At 36.0% G+C, this 21720-nt stretch overlaps 3 protein-coding genes across 13 annotated transcripts; all 3 read left to right on the forward strand.

Moving 5' to 3' along the window:
• Window positions 1–127: 127 nt before the first annotated feature.
• LOC124220700 (small glutamine-rich tetratricopeptide repeat-containing protein alpha) lies at window positions 128–3589 on the forward strand. 3 transcript variants are annotated; one of them, XM_046629971.2, is made up of 4 exons: window positions 128–183; window positions 780–1121; window positions 1421–1909; window positions 2098–3589. In XM_046629971.2, exons 2-4 carry the CDS (start codon window positions 802–804, stop codon window positions 2207–2209), a joined length of 921 nt encoding a protein of 306 aa, XP_046485927.1. In that variant the 5' UTR covers window positions 128–183; window positions 780–801; the 3' UTR covers window positions 2210–3589. The 3 variants fall into 3 exon arrangements, with proteins under 3 accessions (XP_046485927.1, XP_046485925.1, XP_046485926.1); XM_046629969.1 differs by having other exon boundaries at window positions 152–322; XM_046629970.1 differs by having other exon boundaries at window positions 152–318.
• Window positions 3590–4662: 1073 nt separating this feature from the next.
• Rho1 (ras-like GTP-binding protein Rho1) lies at window positions 4663–14221 on the forward strand. 8 transcript variants are annotated; one of them, XM_046629972.2, is made up of 5 exons: window positions 4718–4806; window positions 7550–7634; window positions 11396–11556; window positions 11735–12118; window positions 12214–14221. In XM_046629972.2, exons 2-5 carry the CDS (start codon window positions 7577–7579, stop codon window positions 12250–12252), a joined length of 642 nt encoding a protein of 213 aa, XP_046485928.1. In that variant the 5' UTR covers window positions 4718–4806; window positions 7550–7576; the 3' UTR covers window positions 12253–14221. The 8 variants fall into 8 exon arrangements, with proteins under 8 accessions (XP_046485933.1, XP_046485928.1, XP_046485929.1 ...); XM_046629973.2 differs by lacking the exon at window positions 4718–4806 and adding an exon at window positions 4881–5558; XM_046629974.2 differs by lacking the exon at window positions 4718–4806 and adding an exon at window positions 5615–5712.
• A 4316-nt stretch (window positions 14222–18537) lies between these two features.
• On the forward strand, window positions 18538–21456 carry CysRS-m (cysteine--tRNA ligase-like protein, mitochondrial). Of its 2 annotated transcripts, XM_046627013.2 has the most exons (9): window positions 18539–18766; window positions 18979–19197; window positions 19465–19760; window positions 19906–20107; window positions 20193–20455; window positions 20538–20674; window positions 20772–20894; window positions 20987–21250; window positions 21323–21456. In XM_046627013.2, the coding sequence occupies exons 2-9, from the start codon at window positions 19151–19153 to the stop codon at window positions 21371–21373; spliced, it is 1383 nt and encodes a 460-aa protein (XP_046482969.1). In that variant the 5' UTR covers window positions 18539–18766; window positions 18979–19150; the 3' UTR covers window positions 21374–21456. The 2 variants fall into 2 exon arrangements, with proteins under 2 accessions (XP_046482968.1, XP_046482969.1); XM_046627012.2 differs by having other exon boundaries at window positions 18538–19197.
• The last annotated feature ends 264 nt before the right edge of the window (window positions 21457–21720 follow it).

Below are 21720 nucleotides of genomic sequence, written 5' to 3' on the forward strand. Positions count from 1 at the left end.
TGCCGTTTTAACAAATGACACTTTGGTTTTGGCGCCGGAGAATGGAGTGGAAATTACGATAGCGCCTCTGGCGGTGGAGAATAGTAACATCCCGAAATCGGCAGTCTCACTTACGTATTTACTCTATGCTCAAAGCGTTAGCCGGCCGCAGCAGTTCAATCTTTTTGGTTATAGGTATAAGTTGTACGTATAAAAAAGGTGATCCGGCCTACCAGCCGAGTAGACACGTAGAAATTTTTATCCTAATCAATCGTTTGCTGTCGCCGCTTTTGCGCTGGTACCACTCGTTTTAACACGTTCACTATCAATTCTTTAAAGGCAGGTTCGTTTATCACACTTTACCATCAATTATGTCGGTATTTATCAACGCGCCTATTTACTCTCGACGCAATACGGATAACAAGTCTAAAAGCAAGTCCTCACCACAAGTTGATGCATACATCGATATTTAAAAACAATAATTCCGTAAGACGTGAAGTCGGACGCGTAAGATGTGCGAAAAGCGGGTAAAACTTGGCGGTTAATTTCCCACTGAGGATGAATTAGCAAATAATCACCGTCCGTAATGATTTCAAATTTTTTTTTTCGCCACCTCATTCCACAAAAAATGGTTCTCTGCGAATTTCTAACGCACAAGAAAGAAATGAATCCATATTCGATTGAATAACTTTAAAGATAATTCTGCTATTCTTTTTTTTGTTCCTTATTTCTATCTTTCTTTCTTGTTAAAAATGTGAATCGGCGGTCTTGATAACTCAAAGACTTTGTTTCTTTCCCAGTAATTATTAACTCAAACTCAAGATGGCAGTAAAAGGATTAATTGCATCGGTTGTGCAGTTATTAACGCAGCAATTGGAGGATGGCGATCTGTCGGATAATTCAAGGGAGAGCTTGGAGGTTGCAATTCAATGTTTGGAAAGTGCCTACAACGTTCAAGCTTCCGATGCTTTGCCCAACATTAATTTGTTAGAATTATACCAAAATGCTGTCGACAATGCCAAACCTGATTTTGGACCTCCGGCTACGCCCGAGGCCAAAGCTGAAGCTGAAAGACTCAAAAATGAGGGAAACAACCTTATGAAAGCTGAGAAACACCATGAAGCTTTAGCTAATTACACAAAGTAGGTGAAACATTAACGAAATCATTTAAAATGTATCAAAGACTCGCAATATTCCTTGCCGATGAAACTTTACATTCGTTTTGTGATTTAAGAGGCCGATTTTAAGAGAACGAAGAATATTTCCAACATGATTCTGAATACTTGATTCTTGCTCTTGTCATTGGTACTGATCAGAATTTTTCTGTAAAATCTTGAATCATTGAAAGGTCGAGAGGCTGTCAAGAAATAATAATAATAACAAGTGATTTTGTTTGCGATGAAAATATTGCAATAAAATACTTTGATCTGTACTGTTTCAGAGCCATTCAATTGGACAGCCGCAACGCGGTGTATTACTGCAACCGAGCGGCGGTGCATAGTAAAATAGGAAATCATGCTCAAGCGATAAAGGACTGTCATACAGCACTTGCGATAGATCCTTCTTACAGCAAGGCTTATGGACGTTTAGGGCTAGCTTATTCAAGTTTAGACAAGCACAAAGAGGCCAAACAGAGTTATCAAAAGGCATTGGAAATGGAACCGGGTAACGAGAGTTACAAAATGAACTTACAATTGTCCGAAGAGAAACTTGCCCAGCAGGGCGTAGGCTACATGGTTCTTGGAAATAATTCGGCTGGAGGAGCAGGAGGAGCTGCACCCAATATGGATTTGAGCTCCTTACTCAGTAACCCTGCGCTTCGAAATATGGCTCGTTTAATGCTCTCTGACCCTGGAATGCAAAACATGATGAGTGATTTAATGAGCGGAAATGTAGAACAAGGAGGCCGAATGGAAGCTCTGATCGAGGCGTAAGAAATCAATCTATTATTATCACGAATGTGAAATGAAAACTTGACGCATCGGGTATTTAAAAATTCATATTGTAAACAAATATTTACAATCTTATTTTTTTATGTAATCTCATATTCATAGAGTTTACATGTAATCATGCTATGCTCGGAATGTTCTAATGGCAAAAATTGGTGTATTTTTCTAGGGGTCAACAGCTGGCACAGCAAATGCAGAGTGCAAATCCTGATCTGATAGATTCTCTGAGACGTCAAATGGGAGGAAATCCGAACGATCCAGAACCTCCGCAAGAAAATTGAAAATCCCGAATAAGACTGCCCCGTTTAAAGAAAAAATCATTCTTTGAGTCGTTATTTTCATTATCAACTGTGCAGAAATATGTAGAGTACCTCGGTATTCTTTAAAATTTTCCCTCTCATTGTTAGAATTATAAAATTCCCGAAATCTCGTCACCGTCACTGACCATTGTCTAAATCTTTAACGATTTGATAAACACACGTCTGATCTACACGTTTTTCCTTCTAAATGACTTGTTGAAGAATTACATGAACTACAGCAACGAATACAACCTGTTTTCAAAATTCAATGAAAACAAGCCTAAAATATGCTCTTTAAAAAGCATTAAGGTGGTCGCGATTCTTAAAAACCGACGTCCCTTGTATACATGTTTCTTTAATAAAATAGACTCTATTATGCAGGCCGTAAAATTTACATGTGTTTGATCAATTCCGGTCCAACTTTTTAAAGTACCACAATGAAATACATTATTATTTCGTAAATTTCGGCAGCCATCTTGAAATGCAGTTTTATTTTATAAAGGAAATCATGATTGAGTTGAAACAAAAATTCATCCTGCGTTTCAAACTTTGCAAAAGTTGGATCTTATTTTCAAACGCAATTTCCAAATACGCTAGAATATGACGATAGAAATGGTGACGAGAGGATTTTTCATCGATTTTGCCATCTTAAATTTTACACAAGACAGCATAGACCTAAGAAAGTCTGGTTATTCCGTAGAACGGGCTGTTTATCGATTCCGGAAACCGAAAGCAACCTAATTTAGGCGAATTTTTAGAGAGTAAAGAGGTATTGGACATTGTATAATATTAGAGATTAGGAAGGCTATTTCATTGGTATTCCAATAACTTATGCGATAGCGCACCACATTGTAACTATTTTTTTCCTCTGTTCGTTCTATTCGATGTTTCGCTTAGGCTTCCGTTTTCTATTTTTGTACATATATATTGCAAAATGGTTTCACGAAAATATACGTTTTTAATACGTATCATGTTTAAACACTATACGTATAAGTATAGCACACGAATAAACGACGATGATTTGCTGCATTTTCGGATTGATCAACGATCGATTGTAAACCTTTAGCAAAAGTTAAGTAATATATGCCTCAATATTATACGAATTGTTGAGTATAATTATGAAGTGAATGCTGTAAAAACTGAGAAAAAAATCAGGGGAAGAATCATGCTAAAAAATCGCCCCTTAAATTATCTGTACACATGCATACATATATACTTACACTTAGGTAGATGCATAGTGTAAAAGCAAATGGGAAAAATCACAATATTATACTAATTTATAAGGTGTTAAATAAAGTATAGACGATTATAAATGAATTAACAATTCAAATTGTGAAATCAATTAATCTATATAGCAAACAATTCTTGTTCCGAATAACTTTCCCTCTCGTTTGACAATGCACTCTGAATTTAGATATACCGTATTTATTATTGTGATCTGGTGGCTGGTACAGGAGAGTCAACAACGAAACTTTACGTTGGATTTTGAAAGAATAACACAGAAGTGAGACAAACAGCATGGTATCGAATAAATTTGAAATTTATCCACGCCGAGAATACGAAAAAACGAATGACCATTTGCTGTAATTTTGCGAAGTACATACACCATGACCTACCCCTGGACCCTGATTCTTCATTCGCCTCATCGGTCTGTTTATAATAATCATCATAAATCAAGCAAAGTTCGTTGATTCCGGTATGTGTCATAGGGTGACGTCATGCGATTACCGTGCACGCACACACAGATTTAGTATTGTGCGAATATGTGTATATTACTACGTGACTGGGACGGTTGAACGGACGTGGTTCGTACTCCTTACATATGTATACACGCATGCGATAACACAAATAAGCAACTAGGTACACAGGTATACAGATTTTACATGGATTTTACAGCACACGTCGATACAACTCAGTCGTGATTGCCCGCGCCGGCTGAGGTCATCCACTAATATACAGTCATACATCGTTGCATGCGCTAGTATACCATGTATGTACGTATGCGTGCATTAGATTTATATACGTGTACGAAAAATTCGCGATCGTAAATTGATTGTACGTAGTTAAAAACTAGTAGAAAAAAATGAAACTACATATACGTTACATCTACCTAGTACATATGTAAATACAGACATACGGTAAATTTAATACTGATTCAATGCCAGTGATTTATGTGTTTATATGAATGTACGTGCTTATAAAATGTATAATGAATCAATTATAATTATTCATATTTCAATTTTTTACGCGCCGCGCCTCGCGTTTGTTCATCCCTCTCCCGTGGCAATATCTCACACTTCCGCGACGGTGGCGCGGCCATGCAGGGGTAAGCTAAAATGGCGCCACCATCGCATTTTTGGTACCAAGCAGCTACCCCCTCCGGGTATCACCGCGATCTGTGATTGGGTTAAGCTTCTGACGTCATACGATTGCCGCGTTACAATTGGTCGAGATTCCGCGAGTCTCTCCCCCACAACGTGACCCGGGCGCCCCGTGCCTCACCGCGGCGAGATTATTGAGGTGTGGTCATCGAGGGGGCGGCAGCCATTTTCTTGACTATCTGTCGCATACGATTTCAGGTAAATACGCAATTATATTTTAAAATAATCCGTTACCGTGGGGTTGTGCGATACTGTGCCGCGTTACGTGTCCCATTTACGTTACTCGTATCGAAGTTTCGTTCTCGCGACAGTTTTTCCGATATACGAAAAACTCGCAGCTCGCGAACACGGCGTTTGTTTTTCTTTTCTCACATACTCTATACGTACACACGGAGAGAGAGAGAGAGAGCGACGGACATACACATATACGCACACATACACACGTATACATAACGAACACCTATTCATTCTGAAAGAACAAGAATATATTTACAACAGAAAAAAAAAGATAAAACGAAACGAAACACGAAGTGAGGAAAATAGGAAACTCAGAGAGAACGGGAGAGCGATCGAGCGAGTGAGAGAAAGAAAAAGAAAGAGTGAGAGAGTAAGAACGATACGTGGTGGTTAAATACGGGAATAGGTGTGGTAGATGAAATAGTCACGCACTGTAGAGTGGAAAACAAGCTCTACGTACGGAGTAAGGAAGCGTATCCGCAGGCTTCGAGGATTAAAAAGAAGGGTATAGGGAAAGGGATATAAAAAGGAACGTAATCGCAGAGAGAAAAAAAAAGAAGATCGCATAATCAGTGGTCATCATCGGGCGGGGACAATCTGGTGTTAAAAATCGTGTGTTTTTTTCTTGTGTTTCGTGCGCCGAAGTCGGAGGCAAAGCGGTCCGAGGGTAGTTTCCTATCTCTCTCTCTCTACGCGTTGCCCTGCTACCGATTGTGAGTATATGTATGCCGCATATTGTGCGTCTCTTGCGTGTTTCTGCCCGTGTGCGTGTCGTGTGCATGTGTTTGCATGTACATACATCGTAGGTACGTGCGTGCGTGCGTCTAAGTTCAGTTAAAGCAAGAATCTGGTAATATTGAACTTTCAGTAAGTAAGCAAGTTACCAATCATATCTATAAGTAAGTACGCAAGTAACTTTCCGAGTTACGAAGAAAGATTCGATCATCATCGTCACCCATCGTCGTCATCGCCGCCGCCGCCGCCTTGAACCGTTTATTTTACACAGATTAGGGCGCAGGGGGAGGGGCGAAAGTTTCAGAGCAATCTTTAACTACACGCGATTTTAGACGTCGTATTACTGGGGTCGTTAGCAAGTAGCTTATAATCGTCATATTCATCGTACAAAGTGTTGTGCAAAATACATCGATTCATCAAGGACGAGAGAAAAACGGTTATAACAATAGAATATCTTAATATCATCATCATAATCATCATCATCATTATTCTTATCTTTGCCCTATACCGCAACTTGGGTTATCGTTGAAAGTATTCCTCATTTCCCGAGGCATCGTTACTCATGTGCAGCTGAATTTTGTTTCCTACAAATCTACTCACTTTTGTACTACAGGTACCGTGTGTAAAAATTGATTTTTCTAAACGTCGTCTACCTTCGCCAACATCATTCTCATCTCCCGGAAAGAAACTATTACGTTTTCACTTGCTATCGACTCGTCGACTCGATGCAGCCCCACCCTTGTATAGTTCAAAACAATTGACAAATTTCATTTCCTTAGCATAGATTACTCGCATTTTTTTCTTCATTTCAACGGTTATTCCAGTTGCATCGCCATTTTTCCTCCATTCTTATACACTGTGCATAACTCGGCTCCGTCCCCGTTCCCACATTTGTCCTTTTGATTCTTGTTCACACGTAGCTTTGGTAAAAATAATATCCGGATATCAACGGCGTATAGCGCCGTGGCGAAGTTGAAAAACGAAAATTCATATCGGTGAAAAAGACTAGAATCCGTCATGGATTAGAAGCGTGATTGTTATTTATCGATGAGTCATGAAGTAGTGTTGCAACGTGATCATTAATATACTACTGTATTGTACATACACAAACGTATGCTGCAAAGGTGTTAGTATATTTCTTTGTAAAGTGTTGTATATCTTTATTTGAGAAAAAGAAAAAAACATATATATTATATATATATATATATATATATATATATATGTATGTATATATATCAATATATATGTAGGATTCGATATTTTTGTTGCTATGAGAAAAAGAGGAGAAAGAACAGCAGTAGTATCAGCGGCTTGTACAGTATATGTGCCAATGTTCTTCGCATGTGTTAATAATTTTTGCAAGATTATTCGGCGTCTCAGTATATAGATATATAAATACACATAATATTCATAAATTATTAAGCTTGACGGAAAGAGAAGATGAACGAAGATGGGGTGGAAAATAACAAGAAAACAACGCGTCTTGCAAAGAACTCTCAGTAGTATGCCATCTTGTTTTCTTTTTTCTTTCCTTCTTATTAACTCGAATACAATTAAACATTTCCATTAAATGAGCCTTCAGTGATTTATCCCAATACGTACATGAGTGATATATCTTTTGTGCATACGTATCGTTCGTCCTCTTAGTTGGCTGTTAGTTTGGTGTTTTGTCCTCTTAGTTGGATAAAAAAAACAAACGCTTAGCGTGTTTTCATTTGTTCGTTTATTTTACTGAATTATTTATTTGAAAAGAGTGCGAAAAAGTGATTACTTATTGTAGAAAGTAGCAATCCCGACTCTTTAATTACTTTTGTTTTTATTTTTCATACATTTGACACTAAAAGAGACGTGTGCCCATAAATAACAGTGTGAAGAAGTTTAAAGATCAATTTTTCTAATTGTGTGGTTATTTGCGATGGTCTCCCAGCTCGCTATCCATTCTAACATATAAAATCTCCACTTAAAACAGAGAGACGCTGAAAGAAAGACTTAAAACATGGGATGCATTGTGGGTCGGAGACTCGGCCCTGACGATACTGGGTACCCTGGATCAGGTACGGCCCAGTATATTTCTTTTAAAGCTTTAGCCCTCGTAGGTCCAGAGATTTTACCAAAGAAATATTTTCACCTCGTTTATCGTATATCGTTTTACAGCTTGTCACAACGTCCGATAAAATCTTCCAATTCGTTTGTTACGTACGACAAGACCGAGCAGCAGTCGATATTCGCGCATTTTTTAAAATTCTCACGGAACTCTACTAACAATATTCATTTATTGCGTTGTACTTTTTTTCGGGCAAAAATCGGGTTTTGAAATCACCAGATTAGCAATTTGCAGCAGTTAGGTATGTAGTTTCAATTCGTAATAGATACGTCAAAATCGACTTTGATCTCTTCGCATTGACGCTTTTGAACCAGGAATTTGTAAACATGTGTAACGATGTGTTTTATGCTGCAAAGTTTCTCAGGATTTGACTCTACACACCTTGTTTTGCAAAATTTCCTGTTTGATGCATCAAAGTTTCAACGATCAGAGGTTGTTTCAATATGGTCAAACTTGAAACATCAATTCTCAGAGTTGATATATTTAACGATGACTTTGTCTAATTTGGCAAATAATTCTTACATTCTAAATATACATCCGCGATTTTCTCAGAAACGTCTTACCGCGGATGAATTTTCTGAACGAATTTCTCACTATCGCATACAAAATGAAATCTATACCCTTTAGATATGTACAATTTATTGTCAGTTTCGTTGACAAATCACAGTTGGAACATATTTTGTCGGACAGTGAGTTTTATCGATACTACAATAGTGCTCTATCGGTAATAATGTACACACATATATATATTTATAATGTATATAAAACATATACATATTACATAGATATTTTCAATATCTGTAAAACATTTTTTTTTTTTAAATTTTTTTATTCATTTTGTACCTTTCTTTGCTACTATCGTATTGTAGGATTGGAATGAAAATATTGCCGGTAAATACGTAGATGGAAATTGTTTATCAAGTTGAGAGAGTAAAAGAGAGCATGAAAGCGAAACAGAAGAAGCAGATTTAAAATATTAGCGTTTTTTTCTTTCGTTTTTCTTTTTTTTTTTTTCTTTTCTTTCTTTTCTAAGTAAATAAATAAAACAACTATTTTGAGATCAATTGTACGAAAGCAATAGTTCGAACAAGGCGACAAAGTTTTCTAAAACTGTGAGCACGAAAGACCTCGTCATCGTCACTTTGACAATGATCGGAAAATTGGTTCAAAAGTTGTTTGTGATGTTGTTATCTCTTTGCTGTTCAAATCCGTAGCAAAGTTTGTATGAATGAAAGAAAAAAATTTTAGGGCGATTTTTAATAACGCGTAGCAGCAACAGGGTTTGGAAAATAAGAAAAATGTGTACTGCAAATTTTATAGGAAACATGAATTATTATGAATTGAAAATAATATTCTTGATCAAAGACTGGGGGAAATACACAACATCGGTCTTAAAGATTTGAATCACTCTTTGATTTTTGAAAGTGTTGATGAGTGTTCGCTTTGTGTGGTCTGAAGTCCTTGTAAATAAGTCTATCTTGAGATAACGCTACTTAGCTACCCAGGCAAAAATTTGCTAATAGTCCTTGATTTGTTTGTTACTTTTTCGCGTCATTGTCTTGTGCTTTTCATGTTACTACAGTGATTTGCTTCATTAATTCAATGCAAAACATAATAATTATTGCACGTTATTATTCTGCGCACAGGTGTTTAATTTTGATGTTAGGATCTCTTCGTTTGCTACTTATTTTATCAGGAAAAACTAAATAAATTCACACTCTTAAGGAACGTGAAGTCCCCTTTACGTAAGATAGCAATGACTCACTGTTGATAATTCGTTGAAAGGAACAATAAAACTTGAGTCACATTTTTTTTTTTTTTCTAATCATCTTCCATATTCTTACTTCAGTTCTATTTATACAGGTTCTATTGATTTGTCGTTGCAAATTACATCGATTATCAGATTAAAAACTATCAACTCAAAATTATATTTGTATTTTTTTTTTTTTTCTCGAATTATTTTCTTCGTTACGATTGAAGATTTTGCCGGCAAAACAACTGTATTTACTGACAATGCTTTTATTATTATTGCGTATTTTTTGCCATCGCCTGACCGTTGGTAGATCTCCTTTCAAAAAAATGAAAATGACTTTGAGTATCCTGTATTGCTGTTATTAGTATTATTATTGGTGTGTTTTGCTTGACTCTTTTTGATATTGCTTCACTTAGCGTCTTAACATTAATTACAGCTCAATGCGTATATCAATTGTAATTTCTTCTCTTAGGCCGCAGTTAAGAAAAATGGCAACATCCGTTGCTGAGCGAACTTAATTTACATTTAAGAATCTCTTTACCGCTATAGCATGTCGGCAGTCTGCAATATAATTATCATGGCCTCTATTTCCTCTGTAAATATTGTTATCAAACCTGATAGCAAATTCTTATCATCACGTTCAACGCCACCCTTTTGCTCGTCACATTTCAACACTTTTGTATAGTTTCAGACTAGAAATATCCATGGTAAGGATATGTTACATACTTCGAAAATATTTTTTAATTACTTTTGGCAATTTAAAAGTCTTCCCATCAATCGCTTCCATCATTTTTCCATTTTACAAAAGATGCGAAGCCAACTTCCGCCCCTCCTTTCTTTTCTTTGTCTTTTTTTTTCCATCTCGATAAATAAACACGCAATTTCAAACGAGTATTACATTCTCACTTTTAGTATCTGACACAATATCACAGAGAACTAGAGTATAGACAGGAGAAAATAGAAGGGGGAAATGGAAAAGATTAATCGTCAATAATGGTGTAAGGTATCAAAGAAAAATTATTGTCCACTAGCCATGTACTCGTACCTGATACTGAACTATCTAGAGATAAATTCAACGTATTATCTTTATCTTTCTTTCCAAGAACATATGTGGCCGCTGATTATTTTGGTGAATGACATAATCATTCTTGCGTAGAAAAATTAATTCCTTCTCCCGTCTGGCATTAAAGATATTCCCTGAATATTACCACAATCGCTCGATGGTCAATCTGTTCTTTCTTTTTTCCACATTTCTAAAATCGAAGAAAGAAAAGTCAGCGAAGTTAAATTATTATTTGAACAGCTTACTTTTCCCCTTATCTTTCCATTTCCGAATTTCTACTACTTTTTGAATGTTACAGAGGCAAATGCAGCCGATTCTATAATGCCGTGTACACGTGTTGTATGTATGTGTATGAATGTATAACGCAATTATTAGCTGTATTTAAACGTTTTTAGCTGACCAAAATAAATAAATAACTGCATCTGGAAGCACAGTTATGTATTATTTTTTATTTTTTAAGGCAAATAGTTTGTCAATAACATATTACGACACGCTTTGATTAGTCAAATATCGAATAATTGTACAAAGAGAGTAAACATGACACAGTGCACATCCTTAAATATCCCCTTGGTTTTAATAAATAGAAGCTTTTAAAGGGAGCTTGTTTTTAAAGTAATAAGCATAAGCATAATAAATAAACATATAGATAGATATCTCCCACGAGTATTGCGATTAGAAAATAGTTAATTAAATATCTATTTCACACTTAGCACCGAGTATATAAAATATAAGTACACGTAACACCGTCCTCTAAATAATTACATGTAGTGCTAAAGTATAGAGGTTCAAAAAACAGTACGATAAAAAATTCTTAGAACTGCTTTTTGTCTACCTCAATCAAAGACTCTAAGTTTCTTAATAATTTTCCTAATTCGTTGTATCTCTTATCTCACAGGATTCATGGCGGCTATAAGAAAGAAACTGGTGATCGTGGGTGATGGTGCCTGTGGTAAAACTTGTCTCCTGATCGTTTTTAGCAAAGATCAATTCCCCGAGGTTTATGTACCTACCGTATTTGAAAATTATGTCGCGGACATCGAAGTGGACAGCAAACAGGTAACTATGATTTAAACCTAAAAGGATATCGAATACTGTTTTCACCTTTGTATATAACAATTCTATAGTTGTAAATTCTCTATTATTTCTGAGAGATTAAATATTGACAGAACATTTGCCGATTCATTCGTTGTCTTCTTAACCCCAGACGTGAATTGAAAATTGTCTTTTTTTTCAGGTCGAACTAGCCCTTTGGGACACGGCTGGTCAGGAGGATTACGACAGGCTTCGTCCACTGTCTTATCCGGACACAGACGTTATTCTGATGTGTTTCTCCATCGACAGTCCCGATTCCTTGGAGAACATTCCCGAAAAATGGACACCAGAGGTCAAACATTTTTGTCCCAATGTGCCGATAATATTGGTCGGTAACAAAAAAGACCTTCGTAATGATCCCGGTACAATTAAAGAACTTGGAAAGATGAAACAAGAGCCAGTTAAACCTGAAGAAGGACGTGCAATGGCCGAAAAAATTAACGCCTTCGCATACCTAGAGTGTTCTGCCAAAAGCAAGGAGGGAGTGCGGGAAGTTTTTGAAACAGCAACCAGAGCTGCGTTGCAGGTAACAAATGGAGACCTTTTAAGAAAATCTGATTCCAATTTTCGATGGTCTTAGCTTATTCGTTCGTTTTTAATTTTTGTTCTTTTTTGCCATAGGTGAAGAAGAAGAAGAAGGGAAGGTGTAGGCTTCTTTAAGAAGTAATCCTGGCTGGGCCAAATATGATAAAGATAGTATGGCATTGCGGAGGAAGCATTGCGTGTGCTCATCTTAGGTCTCTTGGCCCCCGTAAAAACCCATAACATAAAATAATATCTTACCTTTAATTAATTATTTTACATAACAAAAATAGGACAACGTCTAACGCGCGACCTGCCGTTGTACGACACAAGAATCCCCGGAAAAAAACAAAGAGAGTAACAGAGAAAGAGGTGACAAATTCTACTTTGTCAGATTGGAGAAAAAGAAGACAAAACAGAGAGTGAGAGAGAGAAATGCAGAGAGAGAGAGAGAGAGAGAGAGACCGCGAACAAGGGAAAATCGAAAAACTAGGGATAAAACAAAAACAAACAAAAAAAAAAACGCGAGGAAAACAAACAAAACGCAAAGAACAAGAACAACAAATACACGTTGAAACACGAGATAACAATTATCCAAAATGTATTTTTCAAAGTTAACGAATTGTGTTTCACGTTCGAGCGATTAAAACGATCATAAAATGAATTTTTAATTATTATACATAATTATTATTATCTTTAGTACTATAATAATAATAAATCTTACCGCTATTATTTTAAATATTATTATTATCATTATTATTATCATTACCATTATTATCATTACACGAAAATACGTTCTCTTTACATTCTTTTTAATTCTACATATTGTGTAGTCATTATGATTATTATTACTATTATTTTTATTATCACACCATATTATTTCGAGAACTAACGAATGATACGCGAGTAATTAATTGTTAACTTACGAAAATGATTGATTTTTTTTTTCCTCGAGGATAACTATGAAGATATAGGTTTTTGAAAGACAAAAGATACTTAACGACATTTTTAGTAGAAGCACTGTAGAAAATCATGAAAAAAGAAAATAATAAAAAAAAAGAGTAATAAAACAAATTTGAATAAGTTACGTTTTAACGTGTTCGCATATTTGCATTGTGGAATATTACGTGTTAATTCTTACAGTATTGCATTTCTCGCGTAAATTGAAAAGATACTTGTTTTTATTTTTATGCGTGAACGTATTTTTTGGTACATTTTTGTTTATTTTTCTTAAGCACAAAATCAGTTCGATAAACTCCTTATTTGCGTTTCATTTATGTAATTATTTTTATTTTTAGTTTTCAACGAATGCATTGCTGTAATACAAAAATTAACAGCTATTACCTTGTAACTTTACATTTATGTCCTGCGATTGTTGAATTTTTCCCAGTCATCGCATTTGTTTGGGAAATAGTTAATTTCCTTTGGTTCAAACGATAGATCCAACCACGAAAGCGTTTAAGATACTAAAACCACTGTGCTAAACCGTCTTAACGTGTCAGTAGTAATTACAGTATCAAATTCAGTAATACATACATGATTTGAATACTCGCAAATCAAGCTCGGAAAGAGAAATTAAAATTACAATCGTAATTGTATCTACTCCGTTATCGCACAGAGTAGATTTGTCTTTCCGAAAATTGCATCTCAAATTTCTTACTCTAATTATCAATGGATACCGAATAATGAACTAAGGTCTACTTTCTCAATTTTCGTAGGATAAATCATGGTTCAATATACCACTGTCCCGATGATCTTCTCGAATCATAAATTTTACAGGATCTAATAACGAGTAACAATAAATTAGATAAAAAATTCTTGTGCGCCACGACGGGAGGTTGCTTTTCCATCTTCCATAAATAGACATAGGTACTTGAATCAGATTTTATATCGTGAAAAGATTAGGCTAAACGCTTGTTATTATTATCAAAACTTATATTTTAATGCCTAGTTTTGCTAAGTTGAAGTAATAATATGACAATGAGCTGGTCGTTTGAGACGTTGTGCAGTATTTGATAATGGAATGGTTTTAAGATCGATGCCATGCGACCAATGCTAGAACTGGGAATTAAGCGAAAAAAAAAAAATAAAATCTGGATAAAAATTATCATCATCGCGCGTGAAAATTTCTTTTTGCCAACAAAACACGTTTGCCACAATGAAGTTACTCTATTTAATAACTACTCCTTTATTAATTGTAATCATTCGTTATTTATTCAGATTGTTTGCTTTCACACACGTGTTTACAATATTGATTAGAAGGGGGGAAAAAACGAAAAGAAAATCACTTGAAAGCAGCGACAAAAAAAATGTAATTTTACGTACACGTATACTATTTACCTAAAACATCTCTGCCTTTTGCCTACTGCATTAAACTATTAGTGAATGACGCTAGCCTCCAATTTGCAAGTTTAACGTGAAGGTCATAGAAAGAATATCTTTTAAATTATTAAAATAAAATTAAAAAATGATACACCAAGTGAAGAAATAATTACGAAAACAGAATCATAAACGGTTCTTAGATTAATTTTTTCAAATGTTATGCTTATTACCGCGTTTGTAAAGCGGCATAAAGTGTATGAATAATCATACGTATTGTTGTTGGCTTCAAATTAACAACGCACACAGTTTTTCGCACACTACTTTAAACATATGCGGCTTTAGAGGGACAGTGTCTCTGACTTTTGAAGCGGAAGATTGCCTCTGCAGTTGGAAACGTTATTTATTACAAATTTAAACGTGGGACCGTAAATTGCGCAGGAGGGAATTTTCTTGCCTCTGACGTGCGACGTCATTTCTAACGTATATGTTTAAATCAAGTTTACCATCCCATTAAACAACATGGAATATCATTCCACTTTTCATAACTTATCGTTTTCTCTTTGTAACAAGAAAGTGAAATATCCGTAAAATCGTAACTGATAAGAAAACAATTAATTGACACCACCTCTGACCTTTGAGCCGGCTAATATTGTTGTTCAAGCAGGCTGGTGGAACAACAAAAATTGAGTTTATTTCTGAATGGAAAAAATAGGTAATCGTTGTGTCAATAGGTATGTACGTATACGTATAAGCAGCACGTAGAAATGTCTACATAACTGTGAATTTTGCTACCACGTAACTGTTGCCTACATAAAAATTAAACCTCTAAACTATATTGATATGAATTACGATGTAAACTACATAATACCAACTATTTTCAAACGTCGTATACTTATATCTATTATAAAGTATGAAAACTTGGAGACTCGATCGTTCTGAATATACTGACGACACAATACTATTTTTTCTTTTCTTTAAATAGCTTCCACGCTTAGGTAAGTATAAATAGTCTTTTCGCACAGAATACAAACATCTCAGATAAAATTACCACACTTTTTCAATATAAAAAATTCAAATTGTTCGCACATCTAATGAATTGATCGATGATGTAAACGAAAGATTATAATGAGCAAAATGAAAATAATTAAGTGCAAAAAGAAATCCTTTCTAGCAAACATTATCTAATGCTTTGTTGCAAAGAAAAGACAAAACGGTTGGGTCAAAAAGAATTTACCCAGTAGTTACGTCACTCGGTTTATTTTAGCCTTTACTACTTTTTCAATATAAACAATAAGTGGATTCAACTCGTATCCGCGGGCCGAAGATTCAAATTGCGAATCAAATTGAACCTTGCAAACGTCATCTGCGCAAATAATATGGTTTTTACGGCATGGGCATTGAAAAGTCCACTTTTTGTGGCAGTTTTCGTTTCGTAAAGTGACGCTTTATATAGCAGCGAACAAAGTTGCGGAATAAAGTCCTTATTTCGCAGTTTTGATGCGCAGTTCGAAGTGCGCATCCCAAACTGCCGAATAAAGTAGCTTCGTCGAACAGATCGCGACATAACCTCACTCTTCGTTTTGCTTTTTAATGCCCATACCGTAAAATAGCTATTTATGTGGCATGTCCGTAAACCGCCTGTTTTTTTGGCAAGGATAAAGATTTCAGAATGAGCTGAAAGCGAGCCCGAAGCGAGTACTGAAATTATCCGAGCCAAAAAACGGTTTACGCGCTATGTTCGCGCACGGTTTTTTTTTCTTATGAGGTATAAGATAATCACTAAAATAGAGAACCTGGTAAATACGTAAAACTATCAACTAGACCAAGATCGAAAATACGATGTTGGCATTTACCTGTTGGAAGATGATGCAGAAATCTTCGAAGAAATGGAATTAAATCTGAGTAGAATAAGCTCAACCCCTAAAATACGACATAGCTCTATAATTCTACAGTGAAATACAAACCGAACATGACCTATGAGCGATTTGAGAAAAAAAACTCTGACACTAAAACGATTGCAATAAAATTAATATCTCGAGAACGGTGATAGATACGGCAAAACTAACGAAATTTGGTTGGTTTCCTAAAGGCGAAATTAAATCGGGCAGGTAATCAGCTCATTGCAAGGACTTTCCCGGATTTTTTTTTTCATTTTAATTTGATTCTAATTTTCGAATCTAAAATCGCGAATATATAAAGATATATATAATATAGAATATCATAAAGACTGTTAAACTATTAAAAGAAACTACAGCTGAATAAATTTTACCACACTTTGTAATCATGATGACGGTGAACTACGTCGCTAAATCTATGTATCGGTGAAAACTAAATCAGACCTGAATCAGACCTAAGCCTAAAAATGGAAACGTTAATTTTTCAGTCGTATAGTCAATAAAACTTATTTACCTGAAACAGATGAAAATATAATTAGTGACATACGTCGATATAGACAAAAATATATTTAGCTTAAATAAGTAAAAAATATAATGAACTAAAAAGAGACAAATTAATTAGTTTCAACGGACAGAAGATTTGATTAGCTGAAAAGGAAAGAGGTCTGATTAGATGAAACATACAAAAAGTTTGCTTAGCTGAAAGAGACAGCAAGTTTTATTAACTGAAACAGGCGTAAAAGTTTTATTAACTGAAACAGACAGAAAGTTTGATGAGCTGAAACAGACAAAAGATTTGATTAGCTGAAACGGACAAAAAGTTTGAGTAGCTGAAAGAGACAAAAATTTTGATTAGCTGAAACACACGAAGATATGGGTAGCACAATCACATAAGTCCATACACTGACAAAAAATGGGTCGAGTCCAACTTGATATTCGCTTTAATATTCGTTGCTTCGATTATTGATTGTATTGATCAATAAAAAACATTCTACATTTTTTGAATCGACATCTCTCTCTGCTTTGAGTTACTAAAGTGAATATCTTTTTCAACTGAGCATTCTATAGTTTTCAGTGCATTTGTTAAAATACTGGTTTTGTGGCCCTGAAACAAAAAAATAATACGATCAGTTAAACGAGTGTTTCTGTACATTTCAGATATATTTCATAAATACTTACGCCAAGATTCTCCACTATCACTATACACTACCGAGATTTTTGTGCCTGCGCGTTGAGCGCCGAGTATCAAATGACGCGCTTTCTCTCATAACTAAAAGGTATCAAGTCCACGCGCAAAAGGCGTCGGTTTCTCTTCAGGCTACACGCTGCTCTTCGTGTATTATTCACAGATGAGTATGGTACAAGTACACTGATCGAACAACGCGCTCTGAATGTTGAAATAATACTGCGTACACGTTATGCTGCTCTAATCTCTCGGAAACGACTGATACCGCACGGCGTTCAGAAGAGAGTTAAATAAGTTCTGTGAAGGACGGAAGATAATAATCCTGCTGCCCTCTCTGTCGCTCTTCACATGGAGTGGGGGTAGCTGCACGCGCCTGCCTAGCTGTTTAGAATTATTATCTGCTCTCGTTTAGAGAACCGATTCGAATCCGTTCACGGGACGCTTACACCGTTGCTTACGCTCTGTTTTATTTATCTCTATGGTCGCAGCGGCTGGGTGAAAACACCACGTATGCTACGCATAACGCGATCAAATGTTTAGAGCATTGCCGTAACAATGTGCGACGTCAGGCGAAGTATGAATTCTCCGACCAATTACGGATATTTCTTGAACGGCATTTTCTCAGCTTTTCAATATCACTATGACGACGGTATGTTACCAAAACACCGTGGTTACCAACGTTAGGCGCTACCATGGTTGAACATGACCAATGAAAAATATGGTATTAAGCGTCTCGCCAGTCCATCCTCACGCAAAGGTTGAACAAAGACAGAAATATGCTCCCGTTAGTGAAAGCGAGAAGGTGTGTTCTCACCTCTATCTCTTTCCTTGCCAATCAGCAACGAGTGTCTGAGAAGGACAGAATTCTCCTAATTTTCTATCTTCCTCGGCGACACTTCAGGCAGCGCTACGTTAGGCGAGCGTTCCAGTATTAACATATTTTTGGGAATGTAACCTTAAAAAAAAAAATCTAAGCACAACCAATTGTTACCGGTAGGGGCGCTACTATTGTTAAACACAACCAAGGTCCCTAGATTAAACCATAGACAATGAATTAAACACAACTAGAGTCCCTAAAAACATAACCTATAAGAAAAATATAGTATAACCAAACCACGAACCGAACCTGTAATTTTGTAACGTGTGAACAGGAATGCAAAGAATGTGTCCGCTGAAGATTTTTGCGGAAATTGTATTCAACACAATAAAATCATAATCCTTTCCTCATCGTCAAAGTTTTATTTATATGGTACTGATCGAGCATTGCGGAATACCGGCAATCGTCCAACCATCGTATAAATTAAAATCCAACCTATAAAAATACATTATTCAGAAAAATCTGCTTGAATATATTATCGTGACATGAAATAAAGGCGCAAATAGACTAGAATAACCAAATGAGTATTTTAATTTTGACATAATGAAACTGCTACGCTCACTGTTGGTTTCTACATTCTGTAGAAATAGACGACTGCATGTGTCGGCATGGAAAAATCAAGATAAGAAAAGGAATGTGGGTGAAGTCGCGTGGATTCAGCCGACAGGATTTGACACGGGAATAGTAGTCTACAATCCTATAGTAAAATCTAAAGTTCCATTGATTACACGAAATGAAGGATACGCCAGTTGGTATATGTGCGGACCAACGGTTTACGACTCTGCGCACATAGGTCACGCTTGGTAAACAAATTATTCTGCCTTGCTCACTTACGTCAACTCTTATGGGAATTCAAGAAATCATTGAAGACAGAAGTTTTCATCTTGACTATTTGCTATTGATACCAGTTATTAATGAAACTTTCTGCGAATATCTGTAAAGCGTGAAATATTCCGAGACACAGAATTTTCAACTGTCAAATTGAAAAGCGGTTGCTTCATCATATAGAAATAAACATGGCTTCAATTTCTTTCATTCTAAAATCATGATATACCATTAATTTCTTACAGTTCCTACGTCAAATTGGACATTATCCGTCGAATATTGGTAGAATATTTTGACATCAACTTGATAACAATGATGGGCATAACAGATATTGATGACAAGATAATAAAGAAGTCTGGGGAGAGTAAGCGGGACTGGAAAGAATTAACAAGGTTCTATGAGAAAGAATTTTTTTCTGATATGGCAGAGCTGAATGTTCAACAACCGTATCTGTGCTGCCGCGTGTCAGAACACATGCCTCAAATATTGCAATTTATATTTCAAATACTAAAAAATGGCGGGGCCTACGTCACCGACGAAGGTACGACCCGTGCGAGATTCCGACCGATGAAAAAACTACCACTTTGTAATATATGGTAAATGATGCAAGGAAGCGTTAACGGTTGTTATCACAAATTGAGAGATTATCTTCCAGTATAATGCAGATGTTTTGAATTTTGAACTAGGTTCAGTCTATTTCGATACCAGTAAGTATCAGGCGTACGGAAAACTAGGCATTAAGGAAACAACCGCACCTTGTACCCAGGGAAAACGAAATGGCCAGGATTTTGCTCTTTGGAAGGCTGCCAAGCCTGGCGAACCTTTCTGGGAAAGTTCCTGGGGACCCGGCAGACCCGGATGGCATATAGAGTGCAGTGTAATGGCCAGGTAATATTTACAGGAAAATTGAAAATGCATATTTCATTACCATTTCCAGCGGCAAATTCAAATTTTTCTTCTTCTAAATCTACAGTGAGAAGTTTGGAAAGTCTGTGGACATTCATAGCGGAGGTATCGACTTGGCATTTCCTCATCACGAGAATGAAGAAGCTCAATCATGTCAACATCACGGAGTTTCACAGTGGGTTAATTACTGGCTGCACACAGGACACCTTCATATAAATAGTATGAAAATGTCCAAAAGTTTAGGAAACAGTGTCAGCATCGCGGAATTACTTGATAAATTCACTGCCGATCAGTTCAGGCTCTTTTGCTTGACCTCGCATTACAGGAGAGGTATTTTTTGTTGTCAGTTATGTTATTGTTTGTATCAACCAAACTCAATTTATTCTCAATGATTTCTTGACGTCCTCTCCAGGGGTGGAATACACGGATGATCTCATGGCGGCATCTGTTGCAATATTAAAAAAAGTTGAGTGTTTCTTAGACGATTGCAATAACTACGTGAACGGAACTTTACCAGAGGGAAATGTAGACGAAGTTGTAATATTGCAAGTAAGATTAGTTCTTGGGTTTTTATTTGTTTCAAAAATGAAATGGGCTAAAAAGCTTTAATAAAATAATGATTTAAAAATATTTCTTATGACTTTAGAGCTTGGCAAAAACGAAATCGGTAATTCAATCAGCCTTAGCAGGTGACTTCGATACCCCAAAGGCGATACGCGAAATTACAAGTTTGGTTACTCTTGGAAATAAGATGTTACATTCGCCTGAGGTGAGTGAAGTCTGGTTATGCCATCGTTGTACTTAGTTTGCGATTTTTAATTAATTAAATCAATAAATAACATTGTGCGTACATGATTTCAGGAAGAAGGAACAGTGCGAAGTCCTGCTGTTATCGCAGCTCTCGCGAATTATATAACATCAACATTGAAGTCTTTCGGGTTGGAAACAAACACGAAGAATACGCAGAAGAGTAGTATACAAACGGCGGACGTTATAGATGATCTTGTAAACTTGAGAAGAGATGTTAGAAATTTTGCGCTTGAAGTCAAGCTAAAGGATAAAAGATTGTTAGAAGCATGCGATGCAGCAAGGAAAAATCTATCCCTTCACGGAGTTCAAATAAAGGTGAGAATTGCAATTCGAAAGAATAAAACTTGACCCTGAACACGGTGATATCAAATTTATGCTCGTTTTCAGGATTACGGGAATACATCTACGTGGAGTTTTGGAGGAGCTAGGAAAACATGAATTTAAAAATAGCACCATCATTTTTCTTTGCTATTGAAATAATGTCATCCGTTAGGCTATCAATAAAGTAATTGTACAAATTATTGCGCACCCTCGTGATTTTAATCAATTATTCGTCCAAATGATGTTGATAAGTACCGAATCGGATATGGATAAGATAGATGTATCAATCTCTAATGTCTAGGATAGGATGTAGGATAAGGAACACGGTCGGATTTAAGAATGTAGTATATAACTTTAAGATTCAGATTACGAAAATGGTTATTTAGATATTTTGGGGGAAGAAAAACGTTCGAATAGCTAAACTGTCGCCCGCACATGCCTTTCTAAAATGTAAACCAAAGACC

The sequence above is a fragment of the Neodiprion pinetum genome, chromosome 5, assembly GCF_021155775.2.
Source record: "Neodiprion pinetum isolate iyNeoPine1 chromosome 5, iyNeoPine1.2, whole genome shotgun sequence".
Lineage (NCBI taxonomy): Eukaryota > Metazoa > Arthropoda > Insecta > Hymenoptera > Diprionidae > Neodiprion > Neodiprion pinetum.